This window comes from Phalangium opilio, unplaced genomic scaffold, assembly GCF_054372755.1.
Source record: "Phalangium opilio isolate 3A_F unplaced genomic scaffold, DU_Popi_V2 ptg000217l_1, whole genome shotgun sequence".
Lineage (NCBI taxonomy): Eukaryota > Metazoa > Arthropoda > Arachnida > Opiliones > Phalangiidae > Phalangium > Phalangium opilio.
Window position 1 is genome coordinate 3,500,293 of NW_028324218.1, and position 19,628 is coordinate 3,519,920.

General features: G+C 35.0%; 1 protein-coding gene across 1 annotated transcript; it reads left to right on the top strand.

Annotated features, from left to right (window-relative positions):
- Positions 1-877: 877 nt before the first annotated feature.
- On the top strand, positions 878-19,506 carry LOC149615718 (kinesin-like protein KIF12). Its single transcript, XM_089856091.1, has 15 exons — positions 878-928; positions 8,537-8,629; positions 10,439-10,517; positions 10,966-11,090; positions 12,321-12,390; positions 12,922-13,560; positions 15,532-15,636; positions 15,706-15,786; positions 15,854-15,932; positions 16,016-16,085; positions 16,146-16,253; positions 16,764-16,932; positions 17,760-17,884; positions 18,001-18,308; positions 18,925-19,506. Coding segments are annotated over exons 1-15 (2,106 nt in total). The 5' UTR covers positions 878-926; the 3' UTR covers positions 18,978-19,506.
- Positions 19,507-19,628: the final 122 nt, after the last annotated feature.

The following is a 19,628-nucleotide window of genomic DNA, read 5'->3' on the forward strand; positions in this document are numbered from 1 at the left end:
CTATCACACCCTTTAACGGTTTCCAATTTACCTGCAAATTATAGAAGTTCTAATCTGCTAAAGTTTGATTTATTTTGAAATCCTTGAGTTTTTCTTAAAACCCAATTATTTCCAGCCCTGGTTGATGTACTACCAAGTTATTGGTACCATTGGATAGATGACAATTGTGTCTATAATAACTCCAAAGGGTTTTTAATTAGCAACAAAATTGCGAGAGTTATGCCATCCCAAAGTTGGTTAAATTAAGGCTTATAATATGTAGAAAATTCAATTGCCCCTATAAAACTACTTCCCCTTTATACATTGGTGCTTAGCGTGATAAACATTTCTACAGGGGCTATGGAAAAATACATAGATTCGATTGCCCCTAAATGATAGCTTTCCTTTAACACCCTCATTTATTTTAAATAATTGCTTAAATTAAAACTAACTTATTCAAATTAAACATTGACTTCCTTCCGTATTTTCCTTAATTAATTTATTTATTTATTACTAATTAACTAAAGAAGGTAATCAAATATTAAAATAAGTTACTGAAACTTGTACGTAAGTACATTGAACTTCCGTAAAAACCCAAATTTCCCTGATAACAATGCGTCTTAATATTCTACTCGTGTTAACTTAACATTGACAATGTCTCAGAATTGAATTATTACCGAATTATACAACGGGTCATTTCTTATTGGTCAGTTTTTATGTAGATGTATGCGTAAATGCTTTTGTGACGTCATACCTGGCTCGAGCGATTTGGCGGGAAAATATAGAGGCGCGCGCGTTCGCTCTGCTCGATTTTGGCGGGAGATATTTTAGTTAGAATGCGCGTGCATTTTTGAAAGGTCGTTCGCGGGTATCACGCGGTTTCGAGTCGTTATTATAATCTGGGAATTCAATACTTCTGTTGCTATTTTATTGTCTCGTCGGATACAATGTAAGCTAATGCGTTTTTATTATATCTTTACTTGAAAAGAATACGTTAGTCCTAAGTTTGGTTGTGTGAACTGAGTGCTATTGTTACAGGTTAGGCTTCGTTTAATATACTGGGGGATATTATTTATGAATTAATTGTATTTTAATCGTGATTAAGGTAGTGTTATTAGTTATTTTTGGCTAGAAGAAAGCAATCTGACCCTCCATTAAACATGGCAAAAGCTTAACCATAACTTAACCTAACCTAAGCTAGGACAAACCATAACCTAAGCTTTCCTAACCATAACCTAATCCTTACCATAACCTAAACCTTACCCTATAACCTAAGCTAACCTAATCTAAACATAACCCAAAAACGTAACCTAATTCTTAGCCTAACCATAACCTAACCTAATTTAATCATAACCTAATCTTAACATAATCCTTAGTCTAACCTAACGTAACCATAACCTAACCTAACCATAACCTAACCTAATCCTTAGTCTAACCATAACCTAACCTAATCCTTAGTCTAACCATAACCTAACCTAATCCTTAGTCTAACCATAACCTAACCTAACCATAACCTAACCTAATCCTTAGTCTAACCATAACCTAACCTAACCTAACCTAATCCTTAAGCTTACCTAAACCTAGCATTATTTACCATAACCTAAACTTAACCTAATCCTTAGAATATAACCATAGCCTAAACCTAACCTAACATTTAGCCTAACCATAAGCTAAACTTAACCTAAACCTTATACTAACCTTACCTTACCTAAACCATCGCAAGATAAACACAATTAAGGTTACGTTTGCCGCCTTTTTACCAATTTTAAACGTAAATCTACCTTCCTGAAGCAACTAAACATAAAAAATGCTTTATTTTGCTTACAAATTAAAAAATGTTATGTTTTGTCAAAACAGTAATTTTAACGCGAAGTAAAATTAGTTAGTTGACAACTGATACGGGGTTAATAACATTGCCATACAAGCTTCTGGATATTGTATATTTTGTCCTTAATTCTGTACTATGTGGCTGGACTTCCTCTGACCGGATATGGGTGTAACCTTTCCCCACGTTTCCGGTTTTGTCCAGTAACTTTTACGCGTATGATTCTCACTGACCGGTTGCTACTGGACATCGGTCATTATTTTATATAGGTTAGCTTTGTTTGGAGCCGCGTTGAAACTATGTCTAAGTAGAATTGGTTGACATGGTGTCCAGTTATAGGTCAAACACCTTATAACCCAGGCTACACCCTAGCACAGTTGCTTATTCTTGCGTTATGTTTTGATTTTAATTTTTATTTTTATTATTTTAATTATAAATGCTTTTACTAATTAGCTTGGAAATAATTTAATCGTTTATAAGCTGATTAAGGACATAACCTAGAATTTATAATTTAATAAAATTTGTCAGGAAAAATTAGTTTAGACATTCAGGGAAAACCTGGACTAGAAAAGTTATGGAATTTTGAAATTCAAAGTCTGTGACATTTTGACAAACCTGTGTTTAGTTAGTGGGAGTTATTCAAATTCCGAATTAGGTTGTTTAAAAACGTTTGATAAATATATAAGAAGTTTGGTATGGCAGGTGTTTTGAATAATACTAAGTTACTAACAGGTGAAAATGTTATACTTTTACTTCCGTCATTTTTAGACGCCCTCTGGTAGCATTTCCGCTCATTTTTTATTACATATTTAGACGTGCACTCGTTACACTGGCCTCTTGATACATTTTAAAACACCTGTTTTTTACGTAGGCCTACAGCCCACTAGCAGTAAACTCATTCATTGTATCAAATAAAACTGTCACTCTATAGCATTAAATTTAATATTTTCGTTAAGCCTTGGCATGCTTATTTATTTTGTAAATTTCGCTCGTGTTTCGAGGTAACGTCACGTGGTATTGTAAATGCATCAATTTTCATTAAGCCTTGGTTTCAATTTCAAAATTCTCGCGCTTTAACAATTGCTTCTGGTGGAAAAATGCATAAAATCACGTGGTTTTGTGATTGCATACATAAATATTTATTAAGCCTTGGTTTCAATTTCAAAATTCACGCGTTTTAACTATTGTTAGACGTTATATCACGTGACCAGAGAATTTCACGCGCTTTAACAATTGCGTCTGGAGGAAATATGCATAAAATCACGTGGTTTTGTGACTGCATACATTAATATTAATTAAGCCTTGGTTTCAATTTCGAAATTGTTAAACGTAACACCAAGTGATTAAGAATGAGTTAAAACGAAAAACAAATAAAAACGTTTTGCGGTTTATTTTTCCGGGAAACAATAACAGGATATTAAAGCGGGAAAATCTTCCTAGAAAAAAAAAAATAAAATATAAAAAAACAAAATGTCAATGTCAGAATTGGGCGTGAATTGCTGTTTGTAAATTAACAGTCATTCCATACCCCCCCCCCTTCCAATTTCCCGCGTTTTATTTAGTCGCATAGTGGTTCCTCCCCAATCTAAACGACCTCCGAGCCTACCTTGACCCAGTAAAACATCAACAAACTTCCCTTTTTACATACAAAATCAATAAAAGCGCTAACCCTCGGTTAGTTAGGCTTAGCGTTAAAAGTAACGCGTTACCATAGCAACCACAAACACACCAATAAAAGAAAGAAAAAATCTTGCTTTTATAAATGACAGTTTGTTGGTCTTAAAAAATGAATGATTAGGTATGGAAGGTTTAGTTAATGGTCAAGTTTTAGGTTGATTGTTTTGCTAGTTTGTTCAGAGATTAGTCAGAGTTAGTTGGGAGTACTTGGGAAAGGCGGTGTTTGTGTTTAGGGCTATAGGTTACGGACGTCTGGGCAGTTTATCGGTGTTTATTGGAGATGTCATTGATGAAGATGTTTTAAACGTCTGTTTTTATGAGTTAATTAGTCTTTAAATGAATAGAAGGAATTCTCCAGATTTTAGTATGAAACGGCATGGGTTTAGTAGAAAATTACGTGGTTTTTATGGACAATTGCATGGTTTTTAAGGAACATTGCATGGGTTTAGTAGAAAACTACATGGGTTTAGTAGAAAACTATACGATTTTAGTAGAGAACTACATGATTTTAGTATAAAAATGCTTGATTTTAGTATAAAAATGCTTGATTTTAGTATAAAAATGCTTGATTTTAGTATAAAAATGCTTGATTTTAGTATAAAAATGCTTGATTTTAGTATAAAAATGCTTGATTTTAGTATAAAAATGCTTGATTTTAGTATAAAAATGCTTGATTTTAGTATAAAAATGCTTGATTTTAGTATAAAAATGCTTGATTTTAGTATAAAAATGCTTGATTTTAGTATAAAAATGCTTGATTTTAGTAGAAAATAGGATGGTTTTAGTAGATTGGTGGTAGAAAACTCCTAGATGATCAATAGATCATAGTAGAAAAATTGTAGATTATAGTAGAAAAATACTAGATTATAGTAGAAAAATAATATATTATAGTAGAAAAAATAGTAGATTATAGTAGAAAAATAATAGATTATAGTAGAAAAAATAATAGTTTATAGTAGAAAAAATAATAGATTATAGTAGAAAAAATAATAGATTATAGTAGAAAAAATAATAGATTATAGTAGAAAAAATAATAGTTTATAGTAGAAAAAATAATAGATTATAGTAGAAAAAATAATAGATTATAGTAGAAAAAATAATAGATTATAGTAGGAAAATACTAGATTATAATAGAAAAACACTTGATGATAGTAGAGATATAATAGATTATAGTAGAAAAACACTAGCTGATTGTAGGAAAACACTAGCTGATAGTAGAAAACACTATACCATAGTTTAAAACTACTAGATTATTGTTGGAAACCTACCAGCACTCCTAAAGTCTCATAAGGGACTCCTACATAGAGCAACTGCTCTCTTTTTGAAGTATCTAAAAAGTTCGTGCAATAAAAATGATATAGACGTACCAGGGATAGATAGACTTTTTTAAGACGGAATGGGTAACAGGGTTATTCGGGTGCGCGTCCTAGTCCACGACCCCCTTACCCGTGACGGGGGGGTATGAAAGAAGAGGCGGGTCTTATTTTCATTATGGCGTTGTATGTATATCCGGGTCAAATAAACGTCGTCTGCCAAGTTGGAATGGATTGGGCTCCGATTGTAATTTTTGAAAGAACATTGTTTAAAAATGGAAGTAACACAAGACATAGGGCTTGAAATCAAAACACATTTTGAAATACGATTTATTTCTCTTTGATGAAGTTGTAGTGATGCTTTAAAAGCCTTCATAGATATTACAACACGAACAGGTTTTAACAAAACACTAAGCTCACAAAACTCCTGGCCATTCACTAAGCCTTGGTTAACTTCATCAAATTCGCTTACAAAATTATGAGGATAGTAGACATGATTGGCTTTAGAAAGAATTAGCGAACACTTTTCACCCTTACAGATGTACTCCAAATCCAAAACACCGGCAATAAATTCCCTACCTCTTAATTGCTATTAAAAACAATTCCCGAATAATTTCCGTGCCCTTGCTTTTAGACAGCTTCATTTTGAACCCCTGTAAAGATGCTTTTCTGTACAACCATAGCCCACTCGATCACGCGCATCACGACGTAAGCTGCTCGCGCTATATAGCGCGAGCAGCGCAGCGTCCGGGAGCGCGGATCGAGTGGGCTCTGGTACAACGCAAGAGGGGTCGTAGTCATAGCGACAGATGTAAACAGGAATTACGTATTATTGGCCCTCCTTGTCAGCAACGTCACCAATACGTAGTTTTAGTGAGCCAATAAGAAAATTTAATTTTTTGGTTACGTGTTGAAGGAAGGGGCTATGTACTCGTCTATGAGTCGGACTGAAGTAAATATTAACCGTTGGGAATTCCGTCTTAAAAAAGTCTATCTATCCCTGGACGTACAGTATCCTATTATTTTATTTTCTATTTTAATAACGGGGTCCATAGCAGTTATGTAACGGTCTAATACAAACACTGATATAATTTAGTTGTAGGCGTTCCGAAATCTCTCATTCGTTTCCATCCATTTGATTTTAACATAACATTTTGTCAATTTCCGGGGTTAAGCCTTGGCGTTGTATCTTTTTTTTTCCATTCCCCCTTTATTTAGGCTTAACTTTGATGTCGCGTGCTTGCTTGTTAAAGTCGATCGCGAGTGGTGGCCAAAGACCCTAAAAGTAATACCTCTATCTCGAGTACTGTTTTAAATAAACCAAACGTTAGGCCTAACGGTTTCTCCACTTTTTATTAAAACGCTAACACGTAAATAGATATGGTAAATATGTGTACAGTGTGTTCATTCCAGGCAGCATAATTCTATGGCGCCTGTATGTTAGCTTTTCCTGGAACACAGGAGTGCAGCAGGAACAACATTTCTACAGGCGCTGGTAGAAATAGCATTACGTTTCTAAACCCTAAATGTCGGTTTTCCTGTGGTACTAATTTTAAAAAATATGTTTATTAAAATCTTCGTAACTTTCTTATTTTTCAACCGATTTTGACCTTATTTGGCCCCTTTTGTAGTGCGAGTTTCGCTCTATAACTTAATTTAATCAATTTCATTATTTTATATTAAATTTAAATCGAAATTAAACCTTAAATTTGAAATTATAATTTATTTTCTAAAAATTCGAAAACAAATATCTTTAAAAAATTCGTAACTTACTTACTGGTTGTCCAATTCGGACTTTATTTGGCTTATTTTGTAGCGCAGTTCAAGTTCTACAATATACATAAATTAACTTAAATATAGTAATTAAATTTAATTAATATTTTGACCTTAAACAAAAACAAAACACCTTCATCTAAATTATTTTTATATGATCAATTTGGTTGAATGACCAATGACCCTTTTGTTACCTTGACAACGACGAGACTCGAAGCGCGTCTTCCTTTTTTAATTGATGTCCAGACCATAAAGGCTTAACGGACAATGACTAGTGACCTTTGAACTTTGCAAACAACCCACGCTTGGCCTTATTTCTTTTATATGCAGGTCATGTTTACCTATATCAGAAGTTTAAATATTTTTGGTTCTTGGATTTCGTAGTATTTTTGAAATGGTGGTAAATATTGTTTTCGTAGGCTTACAGGCGCAACGTGAATCACGTGTCACAAAGGCTTAGCAACAGCTAGGCTTAAAACTAGGACTTGTCTACCACGGAATAAGAAAACAAGTTCAATGTTACCCCTACGTTTTTTTCGGTTATAAAAACACGTTTGTTGTCGCGGAGAAAATGGTTGTTTTTTTTTTTGCAATTTTCTTGAAAGGTTATTTGTCAATGGCTTGTTATAACTTGGGCAGAAATGACCACTGGTCAAATGTATGTACATAAATGATCGAGTCAGTCAAGTCAAGATATAAAAACAACCCTTTGTGACAAACATCTTTTAGGCTATCTATAAAAACTCAAACCCAATTCTCAATCAATATTATTGAAACCCTTTTAATCGAAATGCCATGAAAACAAATTGCCTTTTGAAATATAAATGATTATGGAGTTAAAGCCTTACAAGGTTTCTTGCCTTAATGAAACCTTGAAGGGATACAGTAACGTTTAGTTTTGTTTTTCAAACACAATGTAAGGGTTGAAACCAGGGATAGATTTAATTATAGAAGTAGGAATGGAGAACGGTTAGTATTTACTTCAGTCCGACTCATAGACCACCCAGTATTGAGCCCCTCCCTCCAACCAACACGTAACGAAAAGTTTAAATTATCTTATTGGCTGCTCACTTAAACTACGTTTTGATGACGTTGCTGACGGGGACGACGATAAGTACGTAATTCCTTTTTACCTGTCGCTATGACCCGGCCGCCTCTTCTTTCATACCCCCCCCCGTCCCGTGGAAGGGGGTCCGGGACTTTGACGCGCGCCCACATTACTCTGTTCTCCATTCCTACTTCTAAAATTAAATCTATCCCTGGTTGCAATAAACACCTTGGAAGACCTAGAAAATTCAAGGATTTTGAAAATGAGTTAATTTATTACATTTTGAGATGTTTTAATATGGTTTTAAAGTAATTATAGAACTGAAGTACACGCATGTTTCTATGGAAAATCAATCAATCTGGATAAGTTAGTCATATTTCGAAAATAAGCAATGGGTGATGACGTCATAACTGTGTCTACTTCTGAATGGTGGAAAATAACTCGAAATTTTTATCTTTAACTGAAATTAGAATCGGTAAATTGTCACTTTACCCCATATCAAAATCTCCCATTTGGGAATAGGATAAAAAAGAATAAAACTAAACGTATTTTATTGCACCGTGACGAACGGTACCGCGGTTACCATAGCAACGTAAATAGGTTTTTTTTTTTTTTAGTTTTTATTTATTTGCGCGCGCCATTATTTCCCGCGGTTATTTTATTCTATTCTTCTAGCTTTATAGGGCACGTGCTTTTTGGGCGCCAAAACGTATAGAAACAACGAGTGATTCGCGTGCGGTCCACTGTACCACGCGCGCGTTCAAAAAACTCCCGCTTTTTTTTTAATATAACCATATTAAGCAAGTGTGTCATTGCATTTGGCGGAAAAAGTTGGCGCCTTTTTTAGCTGGTGACCTGTAGATTGTTACACGTGTGTGTAATTACTGATTTTTCGGGTGCAATTTTTGCGTTTGTTTTTAGGCCCGGGACCCCAGGTTCTGTGGATTCAATTCCAATGTCAAACGGATATGATGATGATTACGGGGATTATGATACTATCAACGTTGTTGTCAGGTAATTAAACAATTTTAATTAGTATATCTTAATTAATTTTGAGTAGTTTTGGTGCAGTGTTGAAAAGGATTGCTTTTGCCTTTATTGTTAGTTAAATTTAATCAGGGAGCCAAGGGGTCCTATAATTTCTATAAAATCCTATATTTTATAACCTGTCCTATATTATTATTTATGCTATAATTTCATGAAAGGTCAGACTATAATAATTGCTATATATTTTTGATGCTTAGTTTGGGGTCTTAGTTTTCGTTTATAGTTTAGCAGCATCAAATTTATTTTAATTAAAATTTAATTAAGGCTCTTTTAAAATCGAGATGCTGATGATATTTGGGACTAGATTTGATCGAAATTGATCAGACGGAGTTTGTGCTCAGGATTATTTTTTTTAATTATATTATATCATTTAATTTAATTGAATTAAGTTCCTCTGAATTTAATTCAAAGTAAAATCCCCAATTTATTTATTTATTTATTCAGATTTTTCTATAATATAGTTTAAGCCAAGATAGTTAGTATTATATATGAGCATGCATTTTATTCCTATATATTTCCCTATAAAACACGTGCTTTTTTCTCCTATAAAATCCTATAATTCCCTAAGGAAAATAATTACAATTTTTCCTATAAGGAATATAAATTTTTGCCTGAGATCCCAGTTATAGTTGTACTATTATAATGAAAAGAAAAAACCACAGAAAAACCGAATAGAATGTAGAGGAATTTCCCCAATAAGAATTTCTTAGCTATTGATTCCCAATTAAATACCTTACTAGAAAACTTTTTGTCATTACAAGGTTTTCTTCATCTGTCGATATTTCTTTGAATTGTATTTCAAGGTTCATTTGCAGCAAATGAAGTGTTACAATCTTTCTTACCTTAGCTATAAATGCACTGACAACTGACAATGTAGGCCTACAACTGTGTTTTCTAAGGCTACTTACTCTCTCACCTTGGGGATTAACGATTGCAACATTATCATTAAATAGTTTACTAATGTCATTTTAACGATGTCTTTTGTACAAACAAACGAAGAAACAAATACATTTGGAAACTTGTAATAACTTATGGATCTTAAAGTCTCTATAGAGTTAATGGCAGTCCCCTTGCTTTGACTGTATTAAGGGCTATGAGGAAATAACATGGGGTGCCACTAGTCTATAAGGGGGAGCTTGTAATATTTACAGTTAGAAAGACTCCATCAGAATTATGAGGCCCGACTGGGATAGTAAGCTATCAAGCCCAGCCCACAAAACCCGCATAGAAATAAACGTGGGGCACAATAATTCCTAGTAGCTGTATGTATTCCTAACAGATTCCATAATTATATCACTGATTTTAAAGAATAATGTTTGTCTTTTAAAAAAAAGTTTTTTTTAAAAAAGTTTGAAAACTAAGTTTTAACTTTTCAAGGGCCTAGTTTTGTTTCAGTTTAGTATGTCCTATCCAAAAACTTTCCTTATTGCTCTTTTAAACTTGTTCCGTTTTTACGATCGACACCAAACCAACTAACCAGAACTATAGTTCCGTTTTGAAACGACCATACCGACCTTACTTCCGCAGTGACACAATTTTATTGAAAACCGGAACAATACTTTCAAATCGATAAAAAATAATTAGCACCTTTTTGCGTTGAAAATAATCTGTTTCGTTTATGGATAAACTTTTTTAACTTTGATAGTGTTTAACCATTAGCGCATGCGTATGGGTATTTCATCGAAATGAATTGGGTTTTGGGGCACAAAGATTGATTGATTGATTGATTGATTACGTGTTTAGTTTTGGTTGACCCACATTTTCATATATTTTTAGAGTTCGACCACCAACTACTGGTGAAGTTGGAAGGAAAGATGCACAAGCTACGCAATTTCCAGGAGAAGGGCAAATTTCGGTCAGTGTTTTTGCAGTTTATTATGTTTTGCATCGTAATGGATATCAAAAGTTGAATTCTTTTGCAAATCATGTATTGTAAAGAGTGCAAATGGTAGGGAGATATTTTTTAATGGTAGGGAGATATCTGTAAATGGTAGAGAGGTATCTGTAAATGGTAGGGAGATATCTGTAAATGGTAGGGAGATATCTGTAAATGGTAGGGAGATATCTGTAAATGGTAGGGAGATATCTGTAAATGGTAGGGAGATATCTGTAAATGGTAGGGAGATATCTGTAAATGGTAGGGAGATATCTGTAAATGGTAGGGAGAACTTTGTAAATGGTAGGGAGAACTTTGTAAATGGTAGGGAGAACTATGTAAATGGTAGGGAGAACTTTGTAAATGGTAGGGAGATCTTTGTAAATGGTAGTTTTACAAAACTAATTGTATTTTACTCTAATTTTAGGTCGAGGACCAAGCGGGTCAACCGAAATTATTCACATTCAACGTTGTATTTGAACCGGAAGCGAAACAGGAAGAAGTTTTCGATTACTGCGGCATCAAAGGTCTCATTGACATGGCGTTAGACGGGCAAGTAACTTGACTTCAATTTCACTATAATTTCTAATTCCAAAAAAAATAATTCTTTACAAATAACACGAGGCTCAATTTTCATTTCAAATTTGATTATACCTTTACGTTAGTTAATCTACCCGGCTTTGTTTCGTCCAAAACATCGATTTGTTTGAACTATAAAAACACATCGTAACTTGAGAGTAACTTTAAGGGAAAGATAGCGTTGCACTTGCTTTTGGTAGCGGTATCAAGTTAGGTAGGGAAAATGAACCTCGCCTGATCGTTTGAAACACGGGAATACGTTATGTGTTTTGTATTCATACACTTACATTGTTACTATTGTACAGTTGAATTTGATACATTCCTACTTTGAATATTACATTGTTTTATATCGTAAGTTGCAGGATAAGTTTGTTACTTAAGTAGGCAGTGTTAATGTGCAATTTCAACTTTGACATTTCAGCTTTAGCTAAGTCTGTCTAGTTTTATGTTTAAGTTTAAATGCATTTTCTGTAGCAATGGGTAATAGCAATAGGTTAGTGACCTAAAGTTTATCACTTTATTTTTAAAACTTCTTGAGTGGAAACTTAATGTGTGTAGGGCTAAGTAGTTAGTTTCATTACATAGAGGACAATTTGGGCTGTTAACCCTTTCAAGGGATTTTCATAGAAGTGTTGTTGAACTTGACGCATTTAACAGTAGAAACTTATAGGGACAATTATTTCTAATTTAATTAAGGTGTTATCCCTAAAACACTCATCAAATGATAACTCAAAAACGGTTGCCCGGACAGAAAAATTCCATAGAACTTTTTAGACTCAAAATTGTCCAAAAAACAAGTACATACTCCTTAATTTGTGCTATCAGTATAAACTTAAAGACAACCACCATGACAAAACCTTTAGCCCTTTTAAAAAATCAATTATTTTCATCACACGCTGTTCATAAAAAAATTAGGAAAACTAAAACCCAGTTACAACACAGCTCATTAGTTTCACACGCTATTGTTCAATCTTTAACATTAACTTCTCTTTCAGCTATAAGTTAAATTTGGTTGACCAATTTGCCCTTGAAACAAAAATCGTTTCATATTTTATACACGAGCTTCAAAGACATTATTATTGATTTTATTGTCAATAAGGCGCCACGTGGTTCCAGATACCAACCTTTTAACTTGATTAAAGAATAGAAATTGACAAAGGCTTAATGGTGGTGGGTTTTTTTTTCTTTTTTATTTTCGTTTAGGTTTGCTTGCACTGTTATGGCTTATGGTCAAACTGGTTCTGGTAAAACGCATACGTTAAGTGGGTCTCAGGTAAATTCAATTTCTTTTTACCATGCAGCTAATGGGAAATCATTGTGTAGCCAGCGTATCTAGGCGGGTTTTGTGGGAGGAGCTAGGGTACCATAAGTTTATAAGTGATATGTTCCATCCATAAGTGTGATATGCACTACCTATACTATTCGTAATGCTACTGAGAGACTTACAGCAGCTCGAGATAACTAGTTCGAGAAGGAGAACGAGGGGGAGCGAGTCAATTGAAGTCCTAAGTACACTCGGTGGTGGTTAATTAATTTTGCAGTTAGGACCTAATTCCATCTAGGTCCTATTTAGTCCGCATTACTAAGCCCCCTTTGACAGTAGCGCCCCACTCACCAGGCCTCCCTCGCTTTACCTCCTCGAATCTATGACCTACCTCACTCACTCACTCACTTCAAAATTACAAGCCTTTCAGTTTGTCATGACCAGAGATTAATTAAACAAACTTATGGAAGGAACATATCTTATCTTATGAACTTATGCTACTATAAATATTCATGGACAAATGTGGTGATGTTTAAACAGAGTACGGGTAGCAGTAATGGTACACGACCATCACCTGGTATTATAACCTTGGCGTTCGCGTACGTTTACGACCAAATACAACAAAGAAAGAGTACCACGGATTACGTGGTACAAGCCTCGTACTTAGAAGTGTATAACGAACACGTTCTGGACCTTCTGAATCCATCACCAAAGGCGTTACCAGTTAGATGGTCCAAGGATAAGGGCTTCTACGCTGAGAATTTGTTCGTAGTGGAATGTGAAGATATGGGTGACCTTGAAGGTGTTCTTGAAGAGGGAAGAAAAAACCGTAGCGTTAGAAGTCACACTATGAACGAACATTCAAGTCGTAGCCACACTATTTTGGTCTTGGCTTTCAATTCCGAGGTGAAGGACAATGATGAACCCGGGAACTTTATTAGGAGACAAGGGAAGTTATCATTGGTTGATTTGGCCGGGTCTGAAAAAACGAAAAAGACCAATAGCAAAGGAGAAGTTTTGATTCAAGCCAATAATATCAATAAGTCGTTGCTCGTTCTGGGGAATTGTATATCTTGTCTTGCCGATCCGAAGAAACGCAATGGACATATACCATTTAGGGACAGTATTTTAACCAAGTTACTGGCGGATAGTTTGAGCGGAAGTGGAATGGCCTTAATGGTGAGTAGAGAGATTTGATTTCTTGGTAGGGTTGGAGATTGTTTTTTGTTTCTGGGTAGTCCATGGAGATAACTTAAGGTTTGACTTGTGGGTAGTGTTCGGGAGATAGGGTTTGATTTGTGGGTAGTTCGGGAGATAACTTAAGGTTTGACTTGTAGGTAGTCCATGGAGATAACTTAAGGTTTGACTTGTGGGTAGTGTTCGGGAGATAGGGTTTGATTTGTGGGTAGTTCGGGAGATAACTTAAGGTTTGACTTGTAGGTAGTTCAGGAGATAACTTAAGGTTTGACTTGTGGGTAGTTCGGGAGATAGGTTTGACTTTGTGGGTAGTCCATGAGATAAGGTTTGACTTTGTGGGTAGTTTGGGAGATAAGGTTTGACTTGTGGGTAGTTTGGGAGATAAGGTTTGACTTGTGGGTAGTTCGGGAGATAAGGTTTGACTTTGTGGGTAGTTCGGGAGTTGAGGTTTGACTTTGTGGGTAGTTCGGGAGTTGAGGTTTGACTTTGTGGGTAGTTCGGGAGTTGAGGTTTGACTTTGTGGGTAGTTCGGGAGTTGAGGTTTGACTTTGTGGGTAGTTCGGGAGTTTAGGTTTGACTTTGTGGGTAGTTCGGGAGTTGAGGTTTGACTTTGTGGGTAGTTCGGGAGTTGAGGTTTGACTTTGTGGGTAGTTCGGGAGTTGAGGTTTGACTTTGTGGGTAGTTCGGGAGTTGAGGTTTGACTTTGTGGGTAGTTCGGGAGTTGAGGTTTGACTTTGTGGGTAGTTCGGGAGTTGAGGTTTGACTTTGTGGGTAGTTCGGGAGTTGAGGTTTGACTTTGTGGGTAGTTCGGGAGTTGAGGTTTGACTTTGTGGGTAGTTCGGGAGTTGAGGTTTGACTTTGTGGGTAGTTCGGGAGTTGAGGTTTGACTTTGTGGGTAGTTCGGGAGTTGAGGTTTGACTTTGTGGGTAGTTCGGGAGTTGAGGATTGACTTTGTGGGTAGTTCAGGAGATAAGGTTTGACTTAGTGGGTAGTTCGGGAGATAAGGTTTGACTTTGTGGGTAGTTCGGGAGTTGAGGTTTGACTTTGTGGGTAGTTCGGGAGTTGAGGTTTGACTTTGTGGGTAGTTCGGGAGTTGAGGTTTGACTTTGTGGGTAGTTCGGGAGTTGAGGTTTGACTTTGTGGGTAGTTCGGGAGTTGAGGATTGACTTTGTGGGTAGTTCAGGAGATAAGGTTTGACTTTGTGGGTAGTTCAGGAGATAAGGTTTGACTTTGTGGGTAGTCCATGAGATAAGGTTTGACTTGTGGGTAGTTGGGGGGAGATAAGGTTTGACTTTTGGGTAGTCCGGGAGGTAAGGTTTGACTTGTGGGTAGTCCGGGAGGTAAGGTTTGACTTGTGGGTAGTCCGGGAGGTAAGGTTTGACTTGTGGGTAGTCCGGGAGGTAAGGTTTGACTTGTGGGTAGTCCGGGAGGTAAGGTTTGACTTGTGGGTAGTCCGGGAGGTAAGGTTTGACTTGTGGGTAGTCCGGGAGGTAAGGTTTGACTTGTGGGTAGTCCGGGAGGTAAGGTTTGACTTGTGGGTAGTCCGGGAGGTAAGGTTTGACTTGTGGGTAGTCCGGGAGGTAAGGTTTGACTTGTGGGTAGTCCGGGAGGTAAGGTTTGACTTGTGGGTAGTCCGGGAGGTAAGGTTTGACTTGTGGGTAGTCCGGGAGGTAAGGTTTGACTTGTGGGTAGTCCGGGAGGTAAGGTTTGACTTGTGGGTAGTCCATGAGAAACATTTTGACATGAAGGTAGTCCATGAGAAACATTTTGACATGAAGGTAGTCCAGGAGAAACATTTTGACATGAAGGTAGTCCAGGAGATATTTTTGACTTGTGGGTAGTCCAGGAGAAGCAATTTGACGTTAACGTAGTCTATGAGATAAAGTTTGGACATGTAGGTAGTCCAGGAGATAAATTTAATTCAAACCAATTTTTTTAAACCATCCTTTAAAGATTGCTTGTGTATCGCCGAGTCGTTTTAACGCTCCAGAAACGTTAAACACGTTAAGATACGCGTCGAGAGCCAAAAAAATCAAAACAAAACCCGTAGTTAGAATGGTACGTTAATTAAATTAAATTTAATTAACTTAACAAAAAATATATTTTAATTTAATAAAAATTAATTAGGATCCCAGGGAACTGTTAATATTAAGTTTAAAACGCGAAGTTCGTTTACTTAGAATGGAAAATGGATTTTTGCGTCAACAAGTAATTAGTTATTTTTAAACTAATTAAATTTAGACTTAATTCTAATTAGGCAATATTTAAATAAAAGGTACAAGTTGGAGGGGGAGGTAGCGCTAGCACAATAAAACAAAAGTTGCGTGCATTTAATGGTGAATCATCCCCTGAAAGTAATTAACTTAAATTAATTATAATGAATTAAAAAAAATTTATATTTAATCCTAATTTAAATAAAATTAAATAAAAATTTTAGCGAATTCAGAAGATGACAAAGATATAAGCGGTGTTATTAAAAATTATATGGAAGAAAATACGTCATTAAGGCAAGTTGATTTTAGATTTAACTTAATTATTTTAATAAAATTAATTATAATTAAAATTAGGGAGGAAAATGCTAATTTGCATCAAATGCGTGAACTCCTTGTTCGTGACCACGAATTAGTTTGTAGAGAAAATGAAAAATTATTAAGAAGATTAGCGGAAATAGACAGGTAAGATTTAAATTAATTAAAATTTATTTTAATTTAATTTTAATTAAGGGAGTTGTGAAACGCAAATTAAAAAAAAAATCCCTTTTTCCCCTTAGCAAAAATTAGCCCCCCCCCGCCTAATTAACTCACTGTGTCGTTAAATTAATTAATTAATTAATCAATTAAAGTTAATCTTAATTAAATTTCCGTAACCACCCTTAAAAAATTTAGCATTGGAAGCACCCTCCTTCAAGCGCCCCCTGCCAATCAAATTCAGGATGACCCTGAGAACCCGAATTTAAAATTCAAACTATTTACCAACTTGCTAAACCTAATTATGCATGGGTAAGTTTGAAATTATGGTGTGTCACGTGCAGTTGCCGTTGTCCTTAAATTTTTAATTTTTTTTAATTAGGGTCTGAAATTAATTTAATTGATTTAATTTTAATGCGTTTCAGCCTCCCTTGAAATAGGTTGTTAATTATGATTAATTTTAATTAATGGTGTGTGTTCGTTCGTTCGTTCGTTTAGAGCCGCTGGTCATTCGCCTAGTCAATTGCAATATTTAAGGGAGTCGCCATCTTTGAGGTATTTGAATAATGTTTCACCCGTTTCGATGACCGATAGTTTATCGACACTTTCAAGTTCGTCATCGAATAATAATATGTTTACGAAAGTACCGCCGCCTACCTTTAAAGAGGTAAGAGTTGACCTTTGACCTAACGATATTGATGTATTTTAGCTGAGGGCTGGTTATTGTTAATATTTATATTTTAGTTTTTTTTTAGCAAAGGCTTAGTGATTAAAATTGAAATTTAGTGTCTTCAGAGGGTGTTTTTAGCAAAGGCTTAGCGATTCAAACTTAAATTTAGTGTTTTTAGCAAAGGCTTAGCGATTCAAACTTAAATTTAGTGTTTTTAGCAAAGGCTTAGCGATTCAAACTTAAATTTAGTGTTTTTAGCAAAGGCTTAGCGATTCAAACTTAAATTTAGTGTTTTTAGCAAAGGCTTAGCGATTCAAACTTAAATTTAGTGTTTTTAGCAAAGGCTTAGCGATTCAAACTTAAATTTAGTGTTTTTAGCAAAGGCTTAGCGATTCAAACTTAAATTTAGTGTTTTTAGCAATGGCTTAGCGATTCAAACTTAAATTTAGTGTTTTTAGCAAAGGCTTAGCGATTCAAACTTAAATTTAGTGTTTTTAGCAATGGCTTAGCGATTCAAACTTAAATTTAGTGTTTTTGGCAAAGGCTTAGTTGATTAAAATTGAAATTTAGTGTTTTTTGGCAAAGGCTTAGAGATTAAAATTGAAATTTAATACTTTTTTGGCAAAGGCTTAGAGATTAAAATTGAAATTTAATACTTTTTTGGCAAAGGCTTAGAGATTAAAATTGAAATTTAGCTTTTTTTGGCAAAGGATTAGTTGATTAAAATTGAAATTTAGCTTTTTTTGGCAAAGGCTTAGAGATTAAAATGGAAATTTAGTGTTTCTTGTTTTGTCAAAGGCTTAGGAATTAAAATTTTATTTCAGGTTCAAGATAAAGGTGCCGGTTTTGTACCTGAGCTTAAACAATCCTTAAATAATTCGGTTACTATCAGAAAACCGTTTCAACGATCACCAAATGGAAGTGTGGAAATTAGAAGAGCCAATAGAAGGTTAGTTCCAGGCGTGACTTGCATTTTTCTTAAGCCTAATTTTCAGAACGCGGCTGTAATTAGCCATTTAGGCCTTGGTTTTTAAACTTTTTTATGATTTCTTTTTTTAATTGCAGTTTAAGCGATATTCCATCTAAAATAGAAGCAGATCCCGAAATCGTGACGTCACGGTTACACTCTATTGGTCCACATCAGTCAGCCCCTCCGGCACCTCAAGGTTCCGGTACAAAAATAGGCTTAATGCCTCAAAGAAGTTCTCTACGTAGAACTAATTCTTGGGGTAGCGGAATACCATTATCTAAAGATCGTTTGGCAAGTAGAAGTCGAATTCCGGGTCCAGCAGCCAAGGGTGATAACGGCTCTTCCAGTCACTTACCGCCATTGAACAAACGAAATAATAGCACGAGAATACCAGTAATCAATGGTAAGGGCTTGTAATACACTTAATTCCCGATTGATAGACGTTAGGCTTAGTATTTATGCCAAGGGTTAGCTCTAAACACGGAAACTTTACAAACGAGAGTCCGAGACTCGATGACAAGGCTTAATGGTAAGCCTAACGGCGATATCGGGATTATTGAGACTTGAAATACACTTATTTCCCGATTTATAGACGTTAGGCTTAGTATTTATGCCAAGGGTTAGCTCTAAACACGGAAACGAGACTCTATTACAAGGCTTAATGGTAAGCCTAACGAAGATCGGGATGATTGAGACTTGAAATACACTTATTTCCCGATTTATAGACGTTAGGCTTAGTATTTTAGCCAAGGGTTAGCTCTAAGGACCGAAACTTTACAAAAGAGACTCGATTACAAGGCTTAATGCTAAGCCTAACGACAATCGGGATGATTGTAACTTGTAATACACTTAATTCCCGATTTATAGACGTTAGGCTTAGTATTTATGCCAAGGGTTAGCTCTAAACACGGAAACGAGACTCGATTACAAGGCTTAATGGTAAGCCTAACGAAGATCGGGATGATTGCGACTTAGTTATGTTTAAAATTAAGTTTAAATGGTTTTAACTATCAAATTAGGCAACTCGCAAGAGTCGTCTATTATTATTTTGGATGAAGCTAAACCAACATAGGCCTAGTATAACTCGTTAGACATTTTTTGAATGGTATAATTAGGCTTAACTACCATCAAAGGTCATCGACCGGGTTAAGTCTACTTTTTTGTACTTTGTGATATTTTTGTTACAGTTAAATCAAAACTTACAATAACAATAATAATAGAATCAAAATAGATTAAAATAATCTACACAAATGCATAATTAAACTTAAAATAGATAGGTAAAGTTCTTCCAAATATCGAAACAAATTATTATAAAACTGACTGTGGTAATGGAAACGTGAAGGGAAAGGTATTTTTTTATATGGAAATGTAATAATTTTGGTTCAAATAATCCGTCCATCAAATCTAAATTAATATTTTAATTAAATGAACTTGAACGCAACGATCTAGTTAGAAAAGGTATAAGCCTTTGACGAAAATAAGCCTTGCACATTATTTTGTCCGAAAACAAAAGATTATTTATAAAGAATGACAAGTTGGTTGTATTTTAGGCCTATATGGGCTTTAAATCTGTATGAATAATGTAAATAAAATTTGTTTTAAGTAAATTTAGTTCGTGTTTTTATTTTTATTTTAAGTTTTCGCATGGTTAACGTTTATTTGAAAATAGCAGACGAAACGATGAAGTTATAAAACAGGGCTGGAAATATTATAGTATTGTTAA